This window comes from Salvelinus fontinalis, chromosome 26 (assembly GCF_029448725.1).
Source record: "Salvelinus fontinalis isolate EN_2023a chromosome 26, ASM2944872v1, whole genome shotgun sequence".
Classification (NCBI taxonomy): Eukaryota; Metazoa; Chordata; class Actinopteri; order Salmoniformes; family Salmonidae; genus Salvelinus; species Salvelinus fontinalis.
The window spans coordinates 24,603,755-24,628,613 of record NC_074690.1 but is presented as its reverse complement, the minus strand read 5'-3'; the positions used below and the strand labels follow the sequence as shown (position 1 = coordinate 24,628,613).

General features: G+C 40.8%; 1 protein-coding gene across 11 annotated transcripts in view; it reads right to left on the bottom strand.

Moving 5' to 3' along the window:
* Positions 1–290: 290 nt before the first annotated feature.
* LOC129823982 (disco-interacting protein 2 homolog C-like) overlaps positions 291–24,859 on the bottom strand; it is a 279,556-nt gene continuing 254,987 nt past the window's right edge. For 7 of the 11 annotated variants that reach the window (XM_055883182.1, XM_055883183.1, XM_055883184.1 and 4 more), the window contains 9 exons: positions 24,107–24,275; positions 23,705–23,875; positions 21,826–21,855; positions 18,465–18,526; positions 15,683–15,740; positions 13,228–13,302; positions 12,603–12,777; positions 12,362–12,485; positions 291–1,284 (listed from right to left, as the gene is read on the bottom strand). In XM_055883182.1, the coding sequence (XP_055739157.1) occupies positions 1,032–1,284; positions 12,362–12,485; positions 12,603–12,777; positions 13,228–13,302; positions 15,683–15,740; positions 18,465–18,526; positions 21,826–21,855; positions 23,705–23,875; positions 24,107–24,275 (1,117 nt within the window). In that variant the 3' untranslated portion in view covers positions 291–1,031. The remainder of the gene's footprint in view (positions 1,285–12,361; positions 12,486–12,602; positions 12,778–13,227; positions 13,303–15,682; positions 15,741–18,464; positions 18,527–21,825; positions 21,856–23,704; positions 23,876–24,106; positions 24,276–24,859) is intronic. The other 4 variants (XM_055883186.1, XM_055883188.1, XM_055883189.1 and 1 more) reach the window with 1 other exon arrangement.

The following is a 24,859-nucleotide window of genomic DNA, read 5'->3' as shown; positions in this document are numbered from 1 at the left end:
TCTGAATCCTTATATTCCTCCCCTTTATGTCCTTCAAACAACGCAACAACTTCAGCTCTGTCTACACCATGCAAGTGAGAAGTACTGCATTTCAAATGTTTTCATTGGTGAATCCTAGGTCTTTTAATTAATATAGATCTATATTTGATATACTTGATGTGATACTATTCACTCAAGGTAATACAATGCTTTGTTTTATATTAGCAAATATTCAAGATTAAAACATTCTTGAATGTCTTCTCTCATACTTCTAAAGAGAACAAAATAAATTAAATCCGTTTTGTACATACTTACATGATATGAAATAACGTGTTTTCCTTTAATTGATGTATAATGATATTGAACAGAACAGAGTAAAAGATTGCCTAGTTAAAATAATCACACTGGTTCCCCTTGTAGTCGGGACAGTTGTTACAGAAAAATAAATGTTTGCGCAGAATTAAAAACTTGGTTGAAAAAATGAACCAACAAACATAAAACAACTTATTGTACTTCATATTGTAAAGTTCAAGAACAACATTGATATGTCCTGTATCAAAACATATCTGTATTTGTAATGATTGATATCATTAAAAAAGGTAAACATAAAATACCATTTGCCACAGTTTGTAAATATTCTTAAAAAATACCCAAACCTCTTAGAGGGCAGATTAAAAAAACAAGCGACTTCAGCAATACTCAACATGAAAATATATACACACTTACTTCAAAAGCAATAACCAAAAAAGCAAGAATCTGAACTAGACTGGGACTCTGCTATCTCATCATCTACACATGGAGGTCCTCCCATTCCAATCCAACACTTCACTAACCCGTCACCTGACAATTTTAGGTGCTTTTGTTTTTAGCAACAACGTCACACAAAATCAGCGAGCGCCTGGGTCTAGGGACTCACGTCCTCTTCTCATCTCTCTCCCTGCTCTTGTCAGAGACCAGAGGTCCTGTTGCATTGCAGTATGTACATAAAGCACTGTCTGTCCATACAAGGCCTTGTCTATGGTCTAGTAGGTCTACAGATGGCAGGTTATAGGCTACATGTTATAGGCCACATATATGGGGTCCAGCTGGTCAGCCAGGAAGCCATCCCGGAGGTGCATTCTCTGCTTCTCTCCCCGAGAGTTGATGGGGATGACCCCAATGTCCACCACCACCACCACTCCCACGATCAGGTAGTGTTCCTCCAGAACCACGTTGGTCACCAGGGGAACCAGGTCCAGAGCCTCCTGCTCCGAACCATCCAACTCCACCACCACCACCAGGAGGTTGGTCCAGGTGAACACCGCACTGAAACAGAGTACTTAGTCAACATGATACTGAAACAACATACAGTACTTAGTCAACACCACACTGAAACAACATACAGTACTTAGTCAACATGATACTGAAACAACATACAGTACTTAGTCAACACCACACTGAAACAACATACAGTACTTAGTCAACACCACACTGAACAACATACAGTACTTAGTCAACACCACACTGAACAACAACATACAGTACTTAGTCAACACCACACTGAACAACAACATACAGTACTTAGTCAACACCACACTGAAACAACATACAGTACTTAGTCAACACCACACTGAACAACATACAGTACTTAGTCAACACCACACTGAACAACAACATACAGTACTTAGTCAACACCACACTGAAACAACATACAGTACTTAGTCAACACCACACTGAACAACAACATACAGTACTTAGTCAACACCACACTGAAACAACATACAGTACTTAGTCAACACCACACTGAACAACATACAGTACTTAGTCAACACCACACTGAACAACAACATACAGTACTTAGTCAACACCACACTGAAACAACATACAGTACTGAGTCAACACCACACTGAAACAACAACATACAGTACTGAGTCAACACCAAACTGAAACAACATACAGTACTTAGTCAACACCGCACTGAAACAACATACAGTACTGAGTCAACACCACACTGAAACAACATACAGTACTTAGTCAACACCACACTGAAACAACAACATACAGTACTGAGTCAACACCACACTGAAACAACATACAGTACTTAGTCAACACCACACTGAAACAACATACAGTACTGAGTCAACACCACACTGAAACAACAACATACAGTACTTAGTCAACACCAAACTGAAACAACATACAGTACTTAGTCAACACCACACTGAAACAACAACATACAGTACTTAGTCAACACCAAACTGAAACAACATACAGTACTTAGTCAACACCACACTGAACAACAACATACAGTACTTAGTCAACACCACACTGAAACAACAACATACAGTACTTAGTCAACACCACACTGAAACAACATACAGTACTTAGTCAACACCACACTGAAACAACAACATACAGTACTTAGTCAACACCACACTGAAACAACAACATACAGTACTTAGTCAACACCACACTGAAACAACATACAGTACTGAGTCAACACCACACTGAAACAACAACATACAGTACTTAGTCAACACCACACTGAAACAACAACATACAGTACTTAGTCAACACCACACTGAAACAACAACATACAGTACTTAGTCAACACCACACTGAAACAACAACATACAGTACTTAGTCAACACCACACTGAAACAACATACAGTACTGAGTCAACACCACACTGAAACAACAACATACAGTACTGAGTCAACACCACACTGAAACAACATACAGTACTGAGTCAACACCACACTGAAACAACATACAGTACTTAGTCAACACCACACTGAAACAACAACATACAGTACTTAGTCAACACCACACTGAAACAACATACAGTACTGAGTCAACACCACACTGAAACAACATACAGTACTTAGTCAACAACACACTGAAACAACATACAGTACTGAGTCAACACCACACTGAAACAACATACAGTACTGAGTCAACACCACACTGAAACAACATACAGTACTTAGTCAACACCACACTGAAACAACAACATACAGTACTTAGTCAACACCACACTGAAACAACATACAGTACTGAGTCAACACCACACTGAAACAACATACAGTACTTAGTCAACACCACACTGAAACAACATACAGTACTGAGTCAACACCACACTGAAACAACATACAGTACTTAGTCAACACCACACTGAAACAACATACAGTACTTAGTCAACACCACACTGAAACAACAACATACAGTACTTAGTCAACACCATACTGAAACAACATACAGTACTGAGTCAACACCACACTGAAACAACATACAGTACTTAGTCAACACCACACTGAAACAACATACAGTACTTAGTCAACACCACACTGAAACAACAACATACAGTACTTAGTCAACACCACACTGAAACAACATACAGTACTGAGTTAACACCACACTGAAACAACATACAGTACTTAGTCAACACCACACTGAAACAACATACAGTACTGAGTCAACACCACACTGAAACAACATACAGTACTGAGTCAACACCACACTGAAACAACATACAGTACTGAGTCAACACCACACTGAAACAACAACATACAGTACTTAGTCAACACTACACTGAAACAACATACAGTACTGAGTCAACACCACACTGAACAACATACAGTACTTAGTCAACACCACACTGAACAACAACATACAGTACTGAGTCAACACCAAACTGAAACAACATACAGTACTTAGTCAACACCACACTGAACAACAACATACAGTACTTAGTCAACACCACACTGAAACAACAACATACAGTACTTAGTCAACACCACACTGAAACAACAACATACAGTACTTAGTCAACACCACACTGAAACAACATACAGTACTTAGTCAACACCACACTGAACAACAATAAAGTACTTAGTCAACACCACACTGAACAAAAATAAAGTACTGAGTCAACACCACACTGAAACAACAACATACAGTACTTAGTCAACACTACACTGAACAACAACATACAGTACTTAGTCAACACCACACTGAAACAACAACATACAGTACTTAGTCAACACCACACTGAAACAACAACATACAGTACTTAGTCAACACCACACTGAAACAACATACAGTACTTAGTCAACACCACACTGAAACAACATACAGTACTTAGTCAACAACACACTGAAACACCAACATACAGTACTTAGTCAACACCACACTGAAACAACAACATACAGTACTTAGTCAACACCACACTGAAACAACATACAGTACTTAGTCAACACCACACTGAAACAACAACATACAGTACTTAGTCAACACCACACTGAAACAACATACAGTACTTAGTCAACACCACACTGAAACAACAACATACAGTACTTAGTCAACACTACACTGAAACAACATACAGTACTTAGTCAACACCACACTGAAACAACAACATACAGTACTTAGTCAACACTACACTGAAACAACATACAGTACTGAGTCAACACTACACTGAAACAACACATACAGTACTTAGTCAACACCACACTGAAACAACAACATACAGTACTTAGTCAACACCACACTGAAACAACAACATACAGTACTTAGTCAACACTACACTGAAACAACAACATACAGTACTGAGTCAACACCACACTGAAACAACATACAGTACTTAGTCAACACCACACTGAACAACATACAGTACTGAGTCAACACCACACTGAAACAACATACAGTACTTAGTCAACACCACACTGAAACAACAACATACAGTACTTAGTCAACACCAAACTGAAACAACAACATACAGTACTTAGTCAACACCACACTGAAACAACATACAGTACTTAGTCAACACCACACTGAAACAACATACAGTACTTAGTCAACACCACACTGAAACAACAACATACAGTACTTAGTCAACACCAAACTGAAACAACAACATACAGTACTTAGTCAACACCACACTGAAACAACATACAGTACTTAGTCAACACCACACTGAAACAACATACAGTACTTAGTCAACACCACACTGAAACAACAACATACAGTACTGAGTCAACACCACACTGAAACAACAACATACAGTACTTAGTCAACACCAAACTGAAACTACACATACAGTACTTAGTCAACGCCACACTGAAACAACAACATACAGTACTTAGTCAATACCACACTGAAACAACAACATACAGTACTTAGTCAACACCACACTGAAACACCTACATACAGTACTTAGTCAACACCAAACTGAAACAACATACAGTACTTAGTCAACACCACACTGAAACAACATGCAGTACTGAGTCAACACCACACTGAAACAACAACATACAGTACTGAGTCAACACCACACTGAAACAACATGCAGTACTTAGTCAACACCACACTGAAACAACATACAGTACTTAGTCAACACTACACTGAAACAACATACAGTACTTAGTCAACACCACACTGAAACAACAACATACAGTACTTAGTCAACACCACACTGAAACAACATACAGTACTGAGTCAACACCACACTGAAACAACATACAGTACTTAGTCAACACCACACTGAAACAACAACATACAGTACTGAGTCAACACCACACTGAAACAACATACAGTACTTAGTCAACACCACACTGAAACAACATACAGTACTTAGTCAACACCACACTGAAACAACAACATACAGTACTGAGTCAACACCACACTGAAACAACAACATACAGTACTGAGTCAACACCACACTGAAACAACATACAGTACTTAGTCAACACCACACTGAAACAACATACAGTACTTAGTCAACACCACACTGAAACAACAACATACAGTACTTAGTCAACACCACACTGAAACAACAACATACAGTACTGAGTCAACACCACACTGAAACAACATACAGTACTGAGTCAACACCACACTGAAACAACAACATACAGTACTTAGTCAACACCACACTGAAACAACATACAGTACTGAGTCAACACCACACTGAAACAACAACATACAGTACTTAGTCAACACCACACTGAAACAACAACATACAGTACTGAGTCAACACCACACTGAAACAACAACATACAGTACTGAGTCAACACCACACTGAAACAACAACATACAGTACTTAGTCAACACCACACTGAAACAACATACAGTACTTAGTCAACACCACACTGAAACAACATACAGTACTTAGTCAACACCACACTGAAACAACAACATACAGTACTTAGTCAACACTACACTGAAACAACATACAGTACTTAGTCAACACCACACTGAAACAACATACAGTACTGAGTCAACACCACACTGAAACAACAACTTACAGTACTTAGTCAACACTACACTGAAACAACAACATACAGTACTTAGTCAACACCACACTGAAACAACATACAGTACTTAGTCAACACCACACTGAAACAACATACAGTACTGAGTCAACACCACACTGAAACAACATACAGTACTGAGTCAACACCACACTGAAACAACATACAGTACTTAGTCAACACCACACTGAAACATCAACATACAGTACTTAGTCAACACCACACTGAAACAACAACATACAGTACTTAGTCAACACCACACTGAAACAACATACAGTACTTAGTCAACACCACACTGAAACAACATACAGTACTTAGTCAACACCACACTGAAACAACAACATACAGTACTTAGTCAACACCACACTGAAACAACATACAGTACTGAGTCAACACCACACTGAAACAACAACATACAGTACTTAGTCAACACCACACTGAAACAACAACATACAGTACTTAGTCAACACCACACTGAAACAACATACAGTACTTAGTCAACACCACACTGAAACAACATACAGTACTTAGTCAACACCACACTGAAACAACATACAGTACTGAGTCAACACCACACTGAAACAACATACAGTACTTAGTCAACACCACACTGAAACAACATACAGTACTTAGTCAACACCACACTGAAACAACAACATACAGTACTTAGTCAACACCACACTGAAACAACATACAGTACTTAGTCAACACCACACTGAAACAACAACATACAGTACTTAGTCAACACCACACTGAAACAACATACAGTACTTAGTCAACACCACACTGAACAACATACAGTACTTAGTCAATACCACACTGAAACAACATACAGTACTTAGTCAACACCACACTGAACAACATACAGTACTTAGTCAATACCACACTGAAACAACATACAGTACTTAGTCAACACCACACTGAACAACATACAGTACTTATTCAACACCACACTGAACAACATACAGTACTTAGTCAATACCACACTGAAACAACAACATACAGTACTTAGTCAACACCACACTGAAACAACATACAGTACTTATTCAACACCACACTGAACAACATACAGTACTTAGTCAACACCACACTGAAACAACAACATACAGTACTTAGTCAACACTACACTGAACAACAACATACAGTACTTAGTCAACACCACACTGAAACAACAACATACAGTACTTAGTCAACACCACACTGAAACAACAACATACAGTACTTAGTCAACACCACACTGAAACAACATACAGTACTTAGTCAACACCACACTGAAACAACATACAGTACTTAGTCAACAACACACTGAAACACCAACATACAGTACTTAGTCAACACCACACTGAAACAACAACATACAGTACTTAGTCAACACCACACTGAAACAACATACAGTACTTAGTCAACACCACACTGAAACAACAACATACAGTACTTAGTCAACACCACACTGAAACAACATACAGTACTTAGTCAACACCACACTGAAACAACAACATACAGTACTTAGTCAACACTACACTGAAACAACATACAGTACTTAGTCAACACCACACTGAAACAACAACATACAGTACTTAGTCAACACTACACTGAAACAACATACAGTACTGAGTCAACACTACACTGAAACAACACATACAGTACTTAGTCAACACCACACTGAAACAACAACATACAGTACTTAGTCAACACCACACTGAAACAACAACATACAGTACTTAGTCAACACTACACTGAAACAACAACATACAGTACTGAGTCAACACCACACTGAAACAACATACAGTACTTAGTCAACACCACACTGAACAACATACAGTACTGAGTCAACACCACACTGAAACAACATACAGTACTTAGTCAACACCACACTGAAACAACAACATACAGTACTTAGTCAACACCAAACTGAAACAACAACATACAGTACTTAGTCAACACCACACTGAAACAACATACAGTACTTAGTCAACACCACACTGAAACAACATACAGTACTTAGTCAACACCACACTGAAACAACAACATACAGTACTTAGTCAACACCAAACTGAAACAACAACATACAGTACTTAGTCAACACCACACTGAAACAACATACAGTACTTAGTCAACACCACACTGAAACAACATACAGTACTTAGTCAACACCACACTGAAACAACAACATACAGTACTGAGTCAACACCACACTGAAACAACAACATACAGTACTTAGTCAACACCAAACTGAAACTACACATACAGTACTTAGTCAACGCCACACTGAAACAACAACATACAGTACTTAGTCAATACCACACTGAAACAACAACATACAGTACTTAGTCAACACCACACTGAAACACCTACATACAGTACTTAGTCAACACCAAACTGAAACAACATACAGTACTTAGTCAACACCACACTGAAACAACATGCAGTACTGAGTCAACACCACACTGAAACAACAACATACAGTACTGAGTCAACACCACACTGAAACAACATGCAGTACTTAGTCAACACCACACTGAAACAACATACAGTACTTAGTCAACACTACACTGAAACAACATACAGTACTTAGTCAACACCACACTGAAACAACAACATACAGTACTTAGTCAACACCACACTGAAACAACATACAGTACTGAGTCAACACCACACTGAAACAACATACAGTACTTAGTCAACACCACACTGAAACAACAACATACAGTACTGAGTCAACACCACACTGAAACAACATACAGTACTTAGTCAACACCACACTGAAACAACATACAGTACTTAGTCAACACCACACTGAAACAACAACATACAGTACTGAGTCAACACCACACTGAAACAACAACATACAGTACTGAGTCAACACCACACTGAAACAACATACAGTACTTAGTCAACACCACACTGAAACAACATACAGTACTTAGTCAACACCACACTGAAACAACAACATACAGTACTTAGTCAACACCACACTGAAACAACAACATACAGTACTGAGTCAACACCACACTGAAACAACATACAGTACTGAGTCAACACCACACTGAAACAACAACATACAGTACTTAGTCAACACCACACTGAAACAACATACAGTACTGAGTCAACACCACACTGAAACAACAACATACAGTACTTAGTCAACACCACACTGAAACAACAACATACAGTACTGAGTCAACACCACACTGAAACAACAACATACAGTACTGAGTCAACACCACACTGAAACAACAACATACAGTACTTAGTCAACACCACACTGAAACAACATACAGTACTTAGTCAACACCACACTGAAACAACATACAGTACTTAGTCAACACCACACTGAAACAACAACATACAGTACTTAGTCAACACTACACTGAAACAACATACAGTACTTAGTCAACACCACACTGAAACAACATACAGTACTGAGTCAACACCACACTGAAACAACAACTTACAGTACTTAGTCAACACTACACTGAAACAACAACATACAGTACTTAGTCAACACCACACTGAAACAACATACAGTACTTAGTCAACACCACACTGAAACAACATACAGTACTGAGTCAACACCACACTGAAACAACATACAGTACTGAGTCAACACCACACTGAAACAACATACAGTACTTAGTCAACACCACACTGAAACATCAACATACAGTACTTAGTCAACACCACACTGAAACAACAACATACAGTACTTAGTCAACACCACACTGAAACAACATACAGTACTTAGTCAACACCACACTGAAACAACATACAGTACTTAGTCAACACCACACTGAAACAACAACATACAGTACTTAGTCAACACCACACTGAAACAACATACAGTACTGAGTCAACACCACACTGAAACAACAACATACAGTACTTAGTCAACACCACACTGAAACAACAACATACAGTACTTAGTCAACACCACACTGAAACAACATACAGTACTTAGTCAACACCACACTGAAACAACATACAGTACTTAGTCAACACCACACTGAAACAACATACAGTACTGAGTCAACACCACACTGAAACAACATACAGTACTTAGTCAACACCACACTGAAACAACATACAGTACTTAGTCAACACCACACTGAAACAACAACATACAGTACTTAGTCAACAACACACTGAAACAACATACAGTACTTAGTCAACACCACACTGAAACAACAACATACAGTACTTAGTCAACACCACACTGAAACAACATACAGTACTTAGTCAACACCACACTGAACAACATACAGTACTTAGTCAATACCACACTGAAACAACATACAGTACTTAGTCAACACCACACTGAACAACATACAGTACTTAGTCAATACCACACTGAAACAACATACAGTACTTAGTCAACACCACACTGAACAACATACAGTACTTATTCAACACCACACTGAACAACATACAGTACTTAGTCAATACCACACTGAAACAACAACATACAGTACTTAGTCAACACCACACTGAAACAACATACAGTACTTATTCAACACCACACTGAACAACATACAGTACTTAGTCAATACCACACTGAAACAACAACGTACAGTACTTAGTCAACACCACACTGAAACAACATACAGTACAGTAAGTACTTAGCTAGCTACTCACATGTCAACAAACATTCAGTACAGTACTTAGTTTATCTACGGCATTTTAATTGGTCAACATTAACAATTTGAAATTGGACAAAATCAGCATGATATTTGAACAGAAATTACATTTGTTTAGATAGAATGCCCATAAAGTGGTGAGCTACGCCATCCACCCACCAGAACTACAAATCCTCAAGCAATTTTTCATGGTGCTGAAACACGGGATACAGGCAATACACTAATTACAGTACATTCGGACAGTATTCATACCCCTTGACTTTAACCACATTCTGTTACGTTACAACCTTATTCTAAAATTGATTAAATCGTTTTTCCCCCTTAATCTACCCACAATACCCCACAATGACAAAGCAAAAACTGTTTTTAGACAAAAAATAAAAAGAGAAATATCATATTTACATGAGTATTCAGCCCCTTTACTCAGTACTTTGTTAAAGCACCTTTGGCAGCAATTACAGCCTCGAGTCTTCTTGGGAATAACACTACAAGCTTGGCACACCTGTATTTGGAGAGTTTCTCCCATTCTTCTCTGCAGATCCTCTAAAGCTCTGTCAGGTTGGATGGGGAGCGTCGCAGCACAGCTATTTCCAGGTCTCTCAGAGATGTTGGATCGGGTTCAAGTCCGGGCTCTGGCTGAGCCACAAGGACTTTCAGAGACTTTTCCCGAAGCCACTCCTGCATTGTCTTGGCTGTGTGCTTAGGGTCGTTGTTCTGTTGGAAGGTGAACCTTCACCCTAGTCTGAGGTCCTGAGCGCTCTGGAGCAGGTTTTCATCAAGGACCTCTCTGTACTTTGCGCCGTTCATCTTTCCCTCGATCCTGACTAGTCTCCCAGTCCCTGCAGCTGAAAAACATCCCCACAGCATGATGCTGCCACCACCATGCTTCACCGTAGGGATGGTATTGGCCAGGTGATGAGTGGTGCCTGATTTCCTCCAGATGTGACGCTTGGCATTCAGGACAAAGAGTTCAATCTTGGTTTCATCAGACCAGAGAATCTTGTTTCTCATGGTCGGAGAGTCCTTTAGGTGCCGTTTGGAAAACTCCAAGTGGGCTGTCAGGTGCCTTTTACTGAGGAGTGGCTTCCGTCTGGCCACTCTACCATAAAGGCATGCGCTGTCAACTGTGGGACATTATATAGACAGGTCTGTGCCTTTACAAATCATGTCAAATCAATTGAATTTACCACAGGTGGACTCCATTCAAGTTGTAGAAACATCTCAAGGATGATCAACGGAAACAGGATGCTCCTGAACTCAATTTCGATTCTCATAGCAAAGGGTCTGAATACTTATGTAAATAAGGTATTTGTTTTTGCTTTGTCATTAGGGGTATTGTGTGTAAATTGATGAGGAAAATGTTTTATTTAATCCATTTTAGAATAAGGTTGTAACGTAACAAAATGTGTAAAACACTTTCTGAATGAACTGCCTTATGAAATTAGTTACAGTTCTCACCATTCTGTGATGCTCTTGTGTGTCCTGATGACGGAGGTCTCAATGTCGATGGGGTGATACCTCATTCCCCTCAGCTCCATGGCCTCATCCAGTGCCCCCACAACATACAAGGCATCGTGTCGCTCTACGCGCGCACACGCAAATACAAACACTTCAGACAATGTATGTTGACCTCGCCAGTAAAACAGTGAAAGTATGCAGTAATAAGTACATTTGGTAGTGAAGGGCACAGTTAACGTACCCCCACTGGCATCGGTCAGTTCGGTCCTCCTGAGGAAGCCCAGGTAGCCGGTGCGGGCCCAGATTGTCTGTGTGTCTCCAAAGCTCAGACGGGAATTAAAGTGATCTGACTGCAGTGCCTCGTCTCCATACACCGTGAAGTAGCCGCTGGCATTGTGTCCACTGCATACCCAGATCTGTGAACAACAACAATTCCATTTTTTTCTCCCATTGAGGACAACTTTTGAAACAAGTGTTTTAATGTTGTCATGTGCTATCCTCTGGGATCCATTACACGTCTAGTTGTATTATTTTTACCCAAATCAATTCAGCCAACTCTGCTCTGGACTTCTATTGTAGTGCATCTGTCCACAGACCAATCCAGCGATAACTGTGTACTTTTAGACCAATTACATAACACTTACTGAACTTAGCATTAGACTGGATAGACCGAAGATATTAATGTGTGTTGAAGTTATGTGGACTGGCTCTTTCAGTACACAGAGAGATACTATTGTAGTTTAGTCTAATGAGAGAGTACACATCCAATGAGGTATGACACAAAGTAAAGAGAGAGACTGTTTTGTAGCCTGATGTATTGTAGTTTGTATGGATTCTAATGAGAGCGTGATTATGTCTGAGCCGACCTCTCCAAGGTGCGAGTCTCCCAGTGGTCCCTTGGTCTCCGGGTTGGCGATGATAATTCGAACACCAGGTAGAATCTGATGGCAATAAGGATGAGACAATTAGTGATTTCATCTCTCCACTCCTCTCTCCCTTTCACTCCTCTCTCTTTCTCTCCCTTCAGCGAGGCCATTTATATAACAAATTTACCGCCGAGCCCTGAGTAGAGTGGACTGAAATGGCCCACTCGCTCTCGCACAGTATGTGGCCCTAATTCCCTTAATAGTGCCTATGGCTCTGGTCATAAGTAGTGCACTATATAGTGCCATTTGGAATACAGATAGAAATAAAAGCCTTATTATTGAGTGACAGATCTCCTGGCTGGTCCTTTTGAAAGATAGAGCAGAACGCTGTTCGGGAACGGAGCACAATTAACCCTCACATAGGGCGGTCACAAAATTTTGTCAGCCAGTGTTTGTTAAGCAAATGACTGCCGGTCTCATGGTAATTGACCGTTAATTGATTAACAAACACATTTAGCATCTCCTGGCATCCACGCATGCCACTGATGCAGACATTTGGAACATCTACATTTATTAGACAAAAAGTCTAATAAATCCATGTAATATAGCCTATACCTTCACAATAAATACATGATTTAGACGGGTTTAAAGAAACATGATATGAAGAAAATCTAGTAAATTTCAGAAGAACAGAATAGCATACTCAGGATGAGTAGTAACAGACATCTCAACATCAACTGTTCAGAGGAAACTGCGTGAATCAGGCCTTCATGGTCAAATTGCTGCAAAGAAACAACTACTAAAGGACACCAATAAGAAGAAGAGACTTGCTTGGGTCAAGAAACACGAGCAATGGACATTAGATCGGTGGAAATCTGTCCTTTGGTCTGATGAGTCAAAATTTGCGATTTTTGGTTCCAACCGCAGTGTCTTTGTGAGACGCAGAGTAGGTGAACGGATGATCTCCACATGTGTGGTTCCCACCGTGAAGCATGGAGGTGGTGGTGTGATGGTGCTTTGCTGGTGACACTGTCAGTGATCTATTTAGAATTCAAGGCAAACTTAACCAGCATGGCTACCACAGTATTATGCAGTGATACGCCATCCCATCTGGTTTGCGCTTAGTGGGACTATCATTTGTTTTTCAACACGACAATGACCTAAAACACACCTCCAGGCTGTGTAAGGGCCATTTGACCAAGCAGGAGAGTGAGGAGGTGCTGCATCATATGACCCGGCTTCCACAATCACCCGACCTCAACCCAATTGAGATGGTTTGGGATGAGTTGGAGCAGAGTGAAGGATTTTATTTTATTTTAAACTAGGCAAGTCAGTTAAGAACAAATTCTTATTTACAATGATGGCCTACCCCGGCCAAACCCTAACTCGGACGACGCTGGTCCAATTGTGCGCCGCCCTATGGGAGTCCCAATCACGGCCGGTTGTGATACAGCCTGGAATCGAACCAGGGTCTGTAGTGCCGCCTCTAGCACTGAGATGCAGTGCCTTAGACCGATGCGCCACTCGGGAGAAGCGGAAAAGCAGCCAACAAGTGCTCAGCATATGTGGGAACTCCTTCAAGACTGTTGAAAAAGCATTACTCATGAAGCTGGTTGAGAGAATCCCAAGAGTGTGCAAAGCTGTCGTCAAGACAAAGGGTGGCTACTTTGAAGAATCTAAAATCTATAATATATTTTGATTTGTTTAATACTTTTTTGCTTATGATATGATTCCATATTTGTTATTATTCTACAATGTAGAATTGACTGGTATACTAAAAATGATCTGTGACATTTGTTTTGATTTAGAATGGACCATTATCATACACCTCTCTCGAAACAGGGGCAGGGGAATTGTTTTTATCTATGCACTTAAATAGCGAAAGTTGTGAAATAAATATAATAGGCCTAGCCTATAGAAAGCTGATGGGATCCTCCTTTTTTAAATAGAGGCCATCACCCTGTTTTCTCACGCAATTGCATAGCCTATAGAAATGTTGTCCAATATGAGCTCATGGGCTCTCATGAAGTGTTTGATTCGATTTTTGATTACATTTGCATTGATGTCAGAGTCATTAGAGGGATAATAGATTGCTGAGTACCAGACAGTTAGCAAGTTTGGTAGGCTACTAATGAACATCAATAATATCAGAGCTTGGATAAAACAAATTTCTGTGACTAAACGGTCATGTGGAATTTGACTGCCTTCATGACACGCGACCGCCGGTGTGGCGGTAATACGGTCACCATAACAGTCCTACTCTCACCTACACTTCCTCAATTATGGGGACGGGTTGCTGTGGAAACTAACTACACGATTAGACTAATCAAAGCACAGCACAAACAAACAGTTTACACTAGTTTAGTCTCAGTGATATAAATACTTCATTGTATAGTTTGTCTATGCAAATGACTACCATTTGTTTATTCATTCAGCTAGACAGGCAGGGACTCACCTTTCCAGATTCCATGAGTGGTAAGCTGTGTGGAGACCCTCTCTCTACCAGACGAACCCTGTGAGGGAGGAAGGGATGAAGTGAAGAGTTACTGGGCTGCTGAGTCAATGCTGTGTTTCTGTCCCAAATGGCATGCTATTCCCTATATAGTGCCCTACTTTGACCAGAACCCTATGGTAATAGGGAGCCATTTGAGACAAGCTCTAAGAGTACAAGACAATTCCTTTTAGTATACAAATTATACTGAACTTTCAACACAAACACAATAGCTACATCCCAGGGAGGAGAGCAGTGGTGGAAACAAAAATGACTGTCTAGAATTGCACAGTGTGTATGTGAATAGCTGTGGGCTGTATATTTGGAAGCTGTGGGCCCAGTGTGAAGCATGTTGTTATGTGTCCCTGCCAGGGCAGGACGGGCATTTGTTTTCTGTAAGGTGACACGTTTTTTCCCCACAGGCCCTCTTATTAGTGCACGCACACACATTTTTTTAATACTATAACCGCTGGGCCTCGAGGCTAATGAGCAGTCATTTCAATTGCAATATTCTAGCAGTGGAACTACTACATTTCATACATGCTATCGCAAAAATGATTTGGTTGCGTTTACGAATGTCTTAGGTAACAGAATACAAAAACAAATATTTCAAATAAAACAAAAGCATTTATTAGTTTACTGTAGGATATATATATATATATATATATTTATCACTATCGGCTGCAGGCTGGGGCCTATTGATCTGTTGATTGGGTGTGGGATGTTCTAGGATGATACACTACCCAGACTCACTATTCTAACCCCGGGCCGTCTTTCTAATCTTAAAGTCAAACATTGTACACTCACTATTCTAACCCCGGGCCGTCTTTCTAATCTTAAAGTCAAACATTGTACACGCGTGTCACAAGGAATGTGTCTGGCTCCAACTTTTATGCATTGTGAAACTATGAAATGTAAATGGCCACCGCAGAGGTAATGGGTCTTCAATGTCATGTCAGCATGGTCTAAGATATTGTTCTTGTTTGTGAGCAACATTTCGTTGGCATAGATGACATACTTATGATTCTGAAGAGCTTCTATTTATCATATTTAGGCAACTGACGGATAATATACTATGGAAAATTCACCACCAACTTGATTTACTATATACAGTTGAAGTCTGAAGTTTACATACACCTTATCCAAATACATTTAAACTCCGTTTTTCACAATTCCTGACAGTTAGGATCACCACTTTACTTTAAGAATGTGAAATGTCAGAATAATAGAGAGAATGATTTATTTCAGCCTTTATTTCTTTCATCACATTCCCAGTGGGTCAGAAGTTTACATACACTCAATTAGTATTTGGTAGCATTGCCTTTAAATTGTTTAACTTGGGTCAAACATTTTGGGTAGCCTTCCACAAGCTTCCCACAAAGTTGGGTGAATTTTGGCCCATTCCTCCTGACAGAGCTGGTGTAACTTAGTCAGGTTTGTAGGCCTCCTTGCGCGCACACGCTTTTTCAGTTCTACCCACACATTTTCTATGGGATTGAGGACAGGGCTTTGTGATGGCCACTCCAATACCTTGACTGTGTTGTCCTTAAGCCATTTTGCCAGAACTTTGGAAGTATGCTTGGGGTCATTGTCCACTTGGAAGACCCATTTGCAACCAAGCTTTAACTTCCTGACTGAAGATGTTGCTTCAAAATATCCACATAATTTTCCATCTTCATGATGCCATCTATTTTGTGAAGTGCACCAGTCCCTCCTGCAGCAAAGCACCCCCAGAACATGATGCTGCCACCCCCGTGCTTCACAGTTGGGATGGTGTTCTTCGGCTTGCAAGCCTCCCTCTTTCTCCTCCAAACATAACGATCGTCATTATGGCCAAACAGTTATATTTTTGTTTCATCAGACCAGAGGACAATCTTTGTGCAGTTAAAAACCGTAGTCAGGCTTTTTTATGGCGGTTTTGGAGCAGTGGCTTTTTCCTTGCTGAGCGGTGTTTCAAGTTATGTTGATATAGGACTCGTTTTACTGTGGATATAGATACTTTTGTACCTGTTTCCTCCAGCATCTTCACAAGGTCCTTTGCTGTTGTTCTGGGATTGATTTGCACTTTCGCACCAAAGTACGTTCATCTCTAGGAGACAGAATGCGTCTCCTTCCTGAGCGGTGTGACGGCTGCGTGGTCCCATGGTGTTTATACTTGCGCACTATTGTTTGTACAGATGAAGGTGGTACCTTCAGGCGTTTGGAAATTGCTCCCAAGGATGAACCAGACTAGTGGAGGTCTACAATTTCTTTTTCTGAGGTCTTGACTGATTTCTTTTGATTTTCCCATGATGTCAAGCAAAGAGGCACTGAGTTTGAAGGTAGGCCTCGAAATACATCCACAGGTACACCTCCAATTGACTCAAATGATGTCAATTAGCCTATCAGAAGCTTCTAAAGCCATGACATAATTTTCTGGAATTTTCCAAGCTGTTTAAAGGCACAGTAAACATCGTGTATGTAAACTTCTGACCCACTGAAATTGTGATACAGTGAATTATAAGTGAAATAATCTGTCTGTAAACAATTATTGGAAAAATTACTTGTCATGCACAAAGTAGATGTCCTAACCGACTTGCCAAAACTATAGTTTGTTAACAAGAAATTTGTGGAGTGGTTGAAAAATGAGTTTTAATGACTCCAACCTAAGTGTATGTAAACTTCCGACTTCAACTGTAGCTAAGTTTTTTAATAATTGATGATAACATAGTTAAACATGGATGTTCTGATAGGAGCATGCCCTTACCTGTCGTGCCTCAGTGCCCTCATGTCCACATACACAGTAGTTGGGTCTGGTCCTGAAGTACCCTGCAGAATGACAACATGCCAGGGTTAGTGTCCGAGCTAAGATGTCTGTTACACTACATTACCACTAACACAGTACTATTAGATGCTACTAGCATGTTAGTGGTCAACAAAAAGCCTACAGTTCACACCGGTTGCAAATGGAAGCTTTGAGACAAGTCCAACAAACAATACAATGAAGAAACTATTCTACAAAAGATTCATACTGGGCTACTAGCTACAACACTCAAACTGAGATCACGGTGGTGGAAGACAACGATGAAGAAGCATGAAGGCATTAAAACTCAACCAAAAGAACAGGACAGAGCAGAAGTCAAATGACAAAGTGCATCACAAAACAGTCAGAGGTCATATCCAGTATGATCCACATCATGCAAACAGAAGGAAACCACAAAACGAAACAAAAAAATATTTAGTTTTTTTAAAGAGGAAAGGGGGGGAGGGAGGTGTGAAATCCACTGAGGGGGGAGAAGAGAATACAGAACCAGATGGAAGGAGCAAGAGAATAGAGTGGAGGTGGGCATGGTGATATACTGAATCATGTCTGAATGGACACTTCAAATACATGAGCATACACAATCTGCATTTGTCCCTTTCAATAGAACGTAGAAGGCTTTGAAACCTGATAGTTCTGTAGAGGCTTGACTGGCCAGACACGAGACACCAAGCCCACAGTAGAAAACCCACAGGCAGACAAAACAACCTAACGTCAACATACATTACACCAGGCACATAGGCACCAACTTGAACAGTAGTGTGTGTGTGTGTGATAGCAATAGTATATTTATATCTTATAGGTTATTGAACAACTAAATAACTAATTGGAAGAATAAAGAGAAAACAAACGCAGAATCTCAATTGCATTTCCTTGATTCCCCTTTTCCCAGCCCTCCCCAGCCTAGCTCTGGTCCAAGGCATTACGTGCGGCTTGCTGATGCTGAGCCTTCCTCAACACACTGGACCAGACCTATCCCCAATCCAGCCCCCTCCCCTCCCCAGGCAGATTGCATTACACCCGTGATTCAGTAGCATGTATTAATAGTGTGGCAAAGGCTTCGGCAGAGGAAGCAGCACCACCCAACACCCACCACCATAGCAGAGACAACCATAGAGCTGCACATGCTAGACTGATTCAGACCAGCCATAGACAGCCAGCCATAGAGCTACACATGCTAGATACGGACTCAGCCCAGAGCACAAGGCATCATCATAAAGCAGTATGGCAGTCACTCAAATAATACTCACTTCAAAAGTCACTAGTCACACCAAAAGTCACTACAGTCACTCCAACCTATACCCAGTCCTACTAATGTAGGACAATACTAAAATACTTATTATATAGCAAATACTGCAATCATACTACTACTAAACTTGTCCAGATGTGCTTTAGCCAACTATACTGAACAAAAATATAAATGCAACATGCAACAATTTCAAAGATTTTACTGAGTTACAGGTGCCGTGCATTATCATGCTGAAACATGAGGTGATGGCGACGGATGAATGGCACAACATTGGGCTTCAGGATCACATCACGGTATCTCTGTGCATTCAAATTGCCATCAATAAAATGCAATTGTGTTCATTGTCTGTAGCTTATGCCTGCCCATATCATAACCTCATAACCCTCTGTTCACAACATTGACATCAGCAAACCGCTAGCCCACATGACGCGATACGGGTGGTCTGCGGTTGTGAGGCCGGTTGGACATACTGCCAAATTCTTTAAAACGACATTAGAGGAGGCTTATAGTAGAGAAATTAACATTACATTCTCTGGCAACAGCTCTGTTTGGACATTCCTGCAGTCAGAATTCCAATTGCACGCTCCCTTAAACTTGAGACATCTGTGGCATTGTGTTGTATGACAAAACTGCACATTTTAGAGTGGCCATTTATTGTCCCCAGCACAAGGTGCACCTGTGTAGTGATCATGCTGTTTAATCAGCTTCTTGATATGCCACACCTGTCAGGTGGATGGATTATCTTGGCAATCGAGAAATGCTCACTAACAGGGACGTAAACACATTTGAGAGAAATAAGCTTTTTGTGCATTTGGAACATTTCTGGGATATTTTATTTCAGTTCATGAAGCATGGCACCAATACTTTACATGTTGCGTTTATATTTATGTTCAGTGTACATGGCAGTACAACACCAGTTAGAAGAGTTGGCTAAAGCACATACCGATTTGGACCAGGCTAGTACTACACTACAATAGTTCCACAAGGCTAGAGTCGTATGGTGTTGCTTAACAGTTCCTCCGTAGTTAAGAAGTTGTATCCCCTCTCCAGCTCTCTAGGTCTCAGACAGACAGTCCCTTAATGCAGGATTTCCCAACCCTCTTCTGGGGCCCCCACAGACGTTTCACATGTTTGGTTTAACCATAAACTGACACACCTGATTCAATTAGTCAAAGGCTTGATGATTAGTTGACTAATTGAATCAGGTTTGACAGTTTAGGATTAAAACAAAAATGTGAAACATTGAGGGGGCCCAAGGAGAGGGTTGGGAAACCCTGCCTTTATGTGTAATATTGAGAAGCAGTCCGAATGAGCTGTGGCAGTATTTATCCCAAACTAGAGGCCACAATTGACAGTTGCCTCAGCACAGGTTAATGTTTCTGTACGGCAGAGTTTTAATATTAATGAGCTGACCTTTTCTAAGTGCTAAGTGCTTTGCTAAGAGTCTCAGATGGCACCTTTAGACAATAGAACAGGAGTAGGCAACCCTGGTCCTGGAGTGCCACAGCACTTCATGTTTTTGATTTAACCAACTTTGAAGACCAGGTGTGTTGAATTTAGGCAATCACTGAACTATTCAAATTAGCTCAGTTGGTCTGGTGTAGTGCCTACCGCTGCAGTAGAACAACTTGCTGCTACACAAAGCCTGCATCACAAATGGTACCCTATTTCCTATATATTGCACTACTTTTGACCAGAGCCCATTGTGCCCTGGTCAAAAGTAATGTGTCATAGGGTGCCATTTGGGACTCAATCTATTATAGCTCCCCAGAATGGCCACGGTTTTCTTTTCCTATCCAATTAAATTAGTCAACATCACCATACAGAGAAGCTCTCAATCAAACCCTGTGAGCACAGTCTTTCTCTTACAAATCCTGACCCCTCATAAGCGGCTAAGGAGACTTGACCATAGCTGTGCCTGGCTATGCTACTGGTCCTGTCCCCTACCCGATCCCCCCTGCCCTGTCCCTCCTACCCTGTCCACCCTATCCCTCCTGTCTCCTGCCTGCTTGCAACACCTGATGAAGAGGGTGATTAGGGAACATGAAAATCCCCTACCTGGTCAGCAAGCTTCCCCAGCCTGTGAGGCTATAGCAGCAGCAGGAGGAGAAGAGTGAAGAGGAGGTAGGAAGGAGAAATTAGGGGGTGGAGGGAGGGGGGGTGAAGACAAAACCAAGTATGAGATATGTGGGTGGGGTTATGCAAAATAACAGAGGGGGACGAAAATGTCAAATATAGAAATGGAAAACATATTTTTTTGAGAAGCAGTCTTAACTAATAAGAAGCTATGTTACAAACTTGGCTTATTAATAGCCAATAGATCAATGTTAGGTTAGAACATTTAAAATACAATAACAGTTACATTTACATGATTACATCCATGTATTCTCAAGTTAAGAAGCATGTGTCAGAGGTAGCCTAATACCTTATTTACAATAAAGTTTAAAAGGGAAAAATCTATACATTTTAAATAATTATGTTAAATACAACAAACATTTTAAACAGGCTTCTCGATTGGGCTTTTTATCGATCCATTCAGATTTCATTGGTTGATGGAACAGATATGTACACCTGAAACAGGTGCAAATGGTATACTTATCACTATCTCATTGACATTTGAATAGTAAAGCTTACAATTTGATACTATTTAAATAATAAAGCTTGCAAAATAAGTTGAATCATGTAAAAGAATGAGCAGGCCAAAATGAAAGCATGACATAGCAGCATGTGCAATGCTTATGGACAGCGGTGGTCCAGAGACATAGGGTACGTCCCAAAAGGCACTCTATTCCCTATATAGTGCACTACCTTTGACCAGGACCCATAGTCATGCACTATTTAGGTAATAGGTATACGCTGGGCTGTGTCTGGTAATTGGCTGTTGTTTTTATGAAAAGCAGAGCAGTAGAGAGGGTGAGATATGTACAGGATATCTATGTATGTTGGCTTTTCATCATGTAAACCCTGACAGGAGGATTATTACTGTAGGCCCTATGGCGTGTAGCCAAATACCTGCTGGGAAAATCTCAACACTCCAAGATGCAGAGGAAATCTCAGACATCCCCATTTTCAGCTAGATCAACTAGCATTATTGTACAACCCACTTTGTGCATACCAAATAGAACCCTATTCCCTATATAGTGCACTACTTTTGACTAGAGCACTATGGGCTCTGTGTATGTAGGGAATCGGGTGCCATTTGGAACTCACTGAAGCCAGTGTAGAGAAACATGGAATTCCCAAGCCCCCCAAAAATACAATTCTGCCTGCATCATGACCAGATGTGGAGAAGACTTATCTTGGAGAAATAACCTGTGTTGTGTTTCCAAGGTATCATGTTTCTCATCAGAACCGCATGGCTGTGCGTGTGTGTGTGTAGGCTCACAGAGAATACTGTTGCTTCTCAGGTTAAGTCACACAAATACAGACTAATGACTATACTCCATTAAATTAAATCAGATTATTTTCTCCTACCCCAAAAAACAAACAAACCGCAAAGCAACTAGTGAGTTAACAATGTCTCTAAATAAAACAAACAACTAATTTCCAACCTGAGGAATAGGCTATGCAAACGATACTGAAGGCAGAGAGAATGACAAGAAACAGTAGCAAGCCTTTCAACTAACACAAGACTACAACAGAGCCACAATAGACACCCACTGGCTAACATGTATGAAAGAGCATGTCGTCTACTGTGGGTAGAAACATTGATAATAATATCCATTCAAATGTGGGATGCAGACAGAGCTTTCCTTTTTATTCAGTCTATCAGAGTTCCACTGGCGACAGAGTGGGGGACAGACAGAGACGGCACCCAAAGACTCAATGCCAAATACTGAGCTAAGTAAGAGTTGCACATTTTATACAACTTTTTGAGGGACAGAGAGGGCATGGGGTTTGTGGACTAGAGCAGAGAGGTGGAAGGGACTGACTGTACCTGCAGACAGATGGCCAGATTGACTCTGCAGCCGAACGAGGTGCTGACTGCTCGTGGGTGAAGGCCCAGGTCTTTGAAGAGCTTGGAAAAGGACTGAGTCAGAGCTATCCTGGGTCTCTCCTCTGCCACCACCACACACGTCCTGACCCGCGACAGGTCCAGACCTCGAGACTGATGAAGGGTGAGGGACAAAACAAAATGCATTAAATTGGATCAAACCAGAACTAACCAGGTAAGATGAGTCTGGGCTGATGGACTAGATTGTAATCAATCAATAAGTCAATCAATATTTTTACATTAGAGGTTGTCACAAAGTGTTTTACTTTCAGATCGTCACATTGCAATAACATTTGATCTTATCTAAGTATCCTTGTTGTGGTGATTTGGCGGATGGATACTAACCTTGAGGGATTCGGTCTGCAGGCCCAGGCCCTTGGTGCACAGCTCCATGACACTGTAAGAACAGAAAGTGTCCCTGACTTTGTATTGGCTGACAGCCAGCAGCCACAGAGCAGGGTTCACCTCCAACTCTGAAGGCGGGATCAGGATGGACTGGTGGCCGGAGTACACACTACAAAGTACACACAGGAGACAGAAAATATGAGCTTACAAATACACATACAGAGAGTGAATACACAAAGGTTACACAGAGTGAGTACACACTACACACAGGAGATGGAAACGGAGTTCTACACTGAGCTTCTACACATAGCCTGTGTGCACATAAACTTAACATAAAAACGTTACTCTTCACACCAGTGACATGAGCCATTATGTACTTCCGACCACTACCAATCTAAACAACACACTTCACTACATTATGTATTCAGTGGCACCATTTACAATGCAGGGCAGTGCCATTTCATCAAGGCCGAACCAACCTCTGTAGTGCAGCTAGCCAGTAGCTAGTGCATTATACAAAATATAACAACTAGGGCTAGCTTTGCATAGGCATCAATCAGAAACACTCCCAATCTGAAACACACGCCCGCCATATAAAACAGCTTTGTTCTTCAGCAAGGGCCTGGTTTCTGTACAGCCCCCCACTGATCATATTTCCATATGAAGATTTCACAAGTTGAGTGACGCCATGCGTCAGAGAGCTTCCACTGGGAAGGCAAATAGAGAGCCAGTGGAGAGTGGAGCAAAGCAGCG